General features: G+C 19.8%; 1 protein-coding gene across 1 annotated transcript; it reads left to right on the top strand.

Moving 5' to 3' along the window:
• Positions 1-3,057: 3,057 nt before the first annotated feature.
• Positions 3,058-4,267, top strand: PGO_001840 (variable surface protein; the record flags this gene model as incomplete). Its single annotated transcript, XM_028691020.1, has 3 exons — positions 3,058-3,087; positions 3,222-3,986; positions 4,106-4,267. The coding sequence occupies 3 exons, from the start codon at positions 3,058-3,060 to the stop codon at positions 4,265-4,267; spliced, it is 957 nt and encodes a 318-aa protein (XP_028546821.1).
• Positions 4,268-5,349: the final 1,082 nt, after the last annotated feature.

The raw sequence follows: 5,349 nt of genomic DNA on the forward strand, positions 1-5,349 counted from the left end.
CATTTTACATAAAGTCTAATAAGCTAAAATATGCACAAATGAAATACATTTTCCATATAAAAACGATACAAAAAATTATACTTTCATAAGGACATAATAATAATTGTAATATATAACTGTATATTATATATGTTATATTTAATGGATAATTTTGTCATAATATAATAGTTACTCTGTGTTCACATACGTGAGAATCTAATATGAACGTAATTTTATAAAAAGCAATTCCGAAAAATTACAGTGAATAAGTAAGTATATATATATAGAATATTATATTAAAAATAAACACATACTCTTTTCCAAAACGAAAAGCATAATAATTAATCCCTGAACCCTAAATAATATCATTACATATTTATGCACTAGTATTGACAAATATATAAATGATCCTCATATAAGTCTTTGTAAGCACATATATATCAATACATTATACAAGTGTAAATACTGTTTATATAAAAACGTGACAAATATTATAAAACTCTAAAATTGCTTTATTCACATAAATGTGTATGTTATAAGTGTTATTGTAAGAAATAAATTATCCTCAAGAAAATATTTTAAAACACGAAAATATATTAACCCAAAAAATAGAAGCAATCATGTGTAAACACATATATTTAATGATTCACCTTCAGATTTTTCGCTTGCATATTCTATAAATCAAGGAAATGTGGACTTTTATATTCGGGGAGCTAAATAATTATATTATCCCTATTAAAGCTGATTAAAAATATCTCTAGACAATTATAAAAACATATTTTATTTTTTTTTTTTTTTCTTTGATTTTATAATTTAATAATTCACAACATTTATTAATATAAAAATGCATACCTTGAATACAGAATAAATTTCTATGTAATATATATAGAATAAAATTATTTAAAGACTCTTAATCATATTTTATCAGCATCTGAGTTATAATTCATCAAATATGAACTCGTTATTTAGTTGAGCATGAATAATACATATTCATAATTCGTAAGAAATGTAGGTATTATTATTCAAATGAATGTATTGAAAGAAATAAAATATAAAGGAGTATTAATTATAACTCTTTTTAACTTATTATAAACATTATAAATTATGCTTGATCATCTAATACTTTTATTATGTGAAATTAATTTTTTCATGGAACAAGTTAAAACTTTAAAAAAGATTCCTTTTACTTTTTTACAATACAAAATTATGCACCTATAATAAAAAAATTTATTTTATGTATTGTGTTGTAGATTCTCATAATCATGTAAACAAAGGTTCAATATATTTTTTAAATTTTATTATATCCACATTAGAACAAACTATAGATTAATGCATTTATATACAGTCCCTTTTATATATAATGTTTTTCAAAAAATAAATGTCTAAGAATATATATATATTCAATAAAATCATAGCATCTCATTATAAACTTTATAGTCCCACTGTTACTAAAAATTAATATATTATATTTGTAAATTTTTAAATTATATTATATAAAAAATAAAATATTAGGCACAAAGCTTTTATTTATAAAAATGATAAAAAATACGTATTCAATAAAATATACACATTTTTCCTTTATAAACAAATATACGTTATAATTAATCTTTCAAAAAATATAACAATTTTAATAAAATAATATTTATGAAAATATTTAGAAGATATATTAATGAATTAAAATCTAGTTTGTTAAAAATACATAATTATTATATTCAAAATATTCCTAATATACATGCATATACTTTAATAAATATATATAGCAAAACACGTATTTTATCAATTATATATAGTATAACTCTATTTTAAAAAATAGAAAATATTTTTAATTCTATTAAGGTTTAAATATTATATATAAAGTTAATATCCTTTTACGCATAAATTTTGTTTCACTATTAATTTATGGTTTAAATATAATAATACCATAATCAAAATAATTACATATCTGACGTAAATTATTCATATTATTGTAGTAATAATTTTTTACATATATTTTTTTTATCACTGTAAATAATAAAAGAAATATATAATGATATTCAAGTAATATTTCATCCATAAATTAGTATGTCTTTACAAAGTATATCTTTCATTTCTTTACGAATTAAGTGTAATAATACATATATAAATAATAAATGGTATATATATAACCATAAATAGTGATATTATTTGTTTAGAACAGTTATGTAAATATATTTATTAATTCATGATAAACGATATTATAGAATTATATAAACAAACAAATATGCATACTTTCATATATTTTTGCATAAATGCATATGCTTTATTATGTAAATGTAAATAACTTATCTAATTTTTTCCCTCTAATTATTTGAAGAATAATATTGCAAGCGTATATTATTTAAAGATTTAACATAATATATTATTCCAATAAAAAAAAAAAGCATTAAAATGAATTTAATGAAAAACTCAAAATGTAATAATATAATAAATCTAAATGTGCAGAATAGAATGGGACATATCATTAAATAAAATATAAAAGTAATTAATTCTAAGTGTATAAATATCATTTATATCATCATATTATGTAATATTTAAAAATAATATATATTATAATCAATAATGTTTATGGAAAGAGCATCCACACATATTATATATAAAAAACAATTAATATATATTATGAAATGTCTATTAATATTGTATATAATAATATAAAAAATTATATAATACATTTACACTATATGTTAATCGCAAAATAATAAATATAAAATGCAGTATGTACGCATATAGAAAACTTAAAAAAACATTTCATAATACTATATATAGATATAAAAATCTTATTCCAGTTTACTAAGTTATAAAACACAAATAGTAAAATATAAAACAGGAACTCTAAAATTCTATTATTGAATCCTATATGGAAACACTTAAACTTTTATGTAATATGTATAATTTATACTTTAATATTTTAAAATATAAAAATGAAAATTTAAATCATTTATTATATTTATAAATTAATGCGTATAATAAATGTAATATAAATAATATATACTCTATTATTTTTTAACATTATAAATTATATCAATAAATGTAATTTTTTTTTCGTATTAATTAAAATATATAATGGGTAATACACAAGTATCTAAAGCTCAAGTATGTTTCTACATATTATTAAAAATATAATTCATATTACTATACATTAAAATTGTCTTATTTATGAAAATCAAAGAAAAATACATTTCTTATAAGTGTAAAACATTTATATGCACTACAAATTCCAATTTTAGTTATCTTTTAAGGATATTTTTCCCAGATGTAAGACATATTATAATTCTCTTACATACAATATGAATGGAGGTCGTGTACAAATAGCACTAAAGGGGCCTTGCAATGATATTAGTGCAGAATTTACTCCTGATAAATATGTGAATAATGTTTTTTATGTACCTTGCGAAAAACTAGGTCTTTATTTACATGAATTAAAAAATATGAAAGAAGACACTAGAAAACCATATTGTAATTTTTATATCTACGAGCTGAAACGTGAAGCAAGGAATAAAAGTCCTAAAGTTAATTCGTTTGATGATCTTCACAAAAAACTCATAGATTCATACAGTAAAACAGGTGTACGCATACCTGATGTATGTAAAGAATATGTATCAATAATGAATGACGATGTATATGAAATATTCAAAATGTTTGATGAATTATATGATCATTTTAAATCTTTAAAACATGTGAGGCAAAATAGAGAACAATACGTTAAATTATGTGTACAAACATATGAGAAATTTTCAGAAATAGATAAAACCAACTTTAACAATATAATTGATGAAGAACTTGATAGATTTAAAAGAGAATTTAATAGTTATTTGCAAAAAGAACCTATTTGCAGAGGTGATAATGCATCAGCGAATTGTTTCTTGGGAAATCTCGGCATAAACGCCATCACGCCAGAAGCTTTATCTGGAGATACTGCATCTCCAATGACGTGGACAAGCACGGGTATTTTATCTTTTGCAATAATAATAATAATATTCATCGTGTATAAAGTTAAAAATAAATTTAATTAATTAAATGTTTATTCAGTAAATATTTATAATATATTTTATAATAAATATATAATTAATGTATTCATCATAGAAATATCATATTTTTCCTTAACCGTCAGTATACTGCTTATGGTTCATACTTACGACCAAGGAAAAGAAAGTTAAAAAATATGTGGAACAGAAAAAATAAAAAACATTACGAATTAATGAATTTATTTGAACAGTCTCATAAAAATATAATTCAAAATAAACACAATATATTATATAATTCAGTGGATTAGTCTTAAAAAAAGTATTATAAAAACATATGAATTTTTTGGCAATGAATAAAATATATAATAAATTATAAAAATTATTAGTTGTGGACAATAATAAATATATATTTGAATATAATAGTTGGGCATGAAAAAAATCCTAATAATGCTGTATATAATAAAGAACCTCATAAATGAATCATATCAAAAAATAAATTTCTTAAAAGCAACGTATAAGCTGAACCAAGATATATCATTATGCATTCAACGTAATAACTAAAATATATTCTTTCAGATTAATTTTAAAAAATGTTGGTTAACTCAAATTAAGTAGTAATGCATAATAATCTAAATAAATCTAATTTATATTTAATACATATAATACACATATTAGATAACGTTAATTATATGGAATACACAGATATATTGATATAATTATCCATATTTTAACACATTAATGAACCACGCTTTAATGTAATAATTTATTTCTCATAAATAACAGATATTTAAATATAAATATAAATGAATTTTTCCAATAAAATTAATTTTTTTTAAATGATAACTTTAATAAGAAAATAAGATTTATTCATTAATTATGAAATTTGTTTAAACAAGGGGGCATTCTTCAGTCATTTAATTGTCTATATATGTACTATAGCATCTTAATCTTGAATCCTTCCTTTAATATATAACAAGGTATATATATTATATAAATGCGGAACGAGAAATGAATATATATGCATAAGTTATATATACATATATAATGATTAGATCTTTATTGATTCGTTATATCATTTTCTTTGTCCGTTTATATGGATCATATAACTTTTAGCAATATGAAAAAAACTTAAACATAAAAATTGAATATGTAACTTTAATTATACAAATTATTTTCATAAAAATTTTACATTTATGGCTTATGCTTTAGAGTTTTCAAAGATTTTGAAATATAATTATAAAGGTTAATACATCAGGTAAGATTAATTCATTTATTTTATATAAGACAAAGAAAATATAAATGTTATATAACATTTTCAGCTGACGTAGGATTCTTCATTACATAATCTTATAAAAATATGTGTTAATACTTTTTATATATAATTTATGTA

This window comes from Plasmodium gonderi (genome assembly GCF_002157705.1).
Source record: "Plasmodium gonderi DNA, contig: Pgo-contig_199, whole genome shotgun sequence".
Classification (NCBI taxonomy): Eukaryota; Apicomplexa; class Aconoidasida; order Haemosporida; family Plasmodiidae; genus Plasmodium; species Plasmodium gonderi.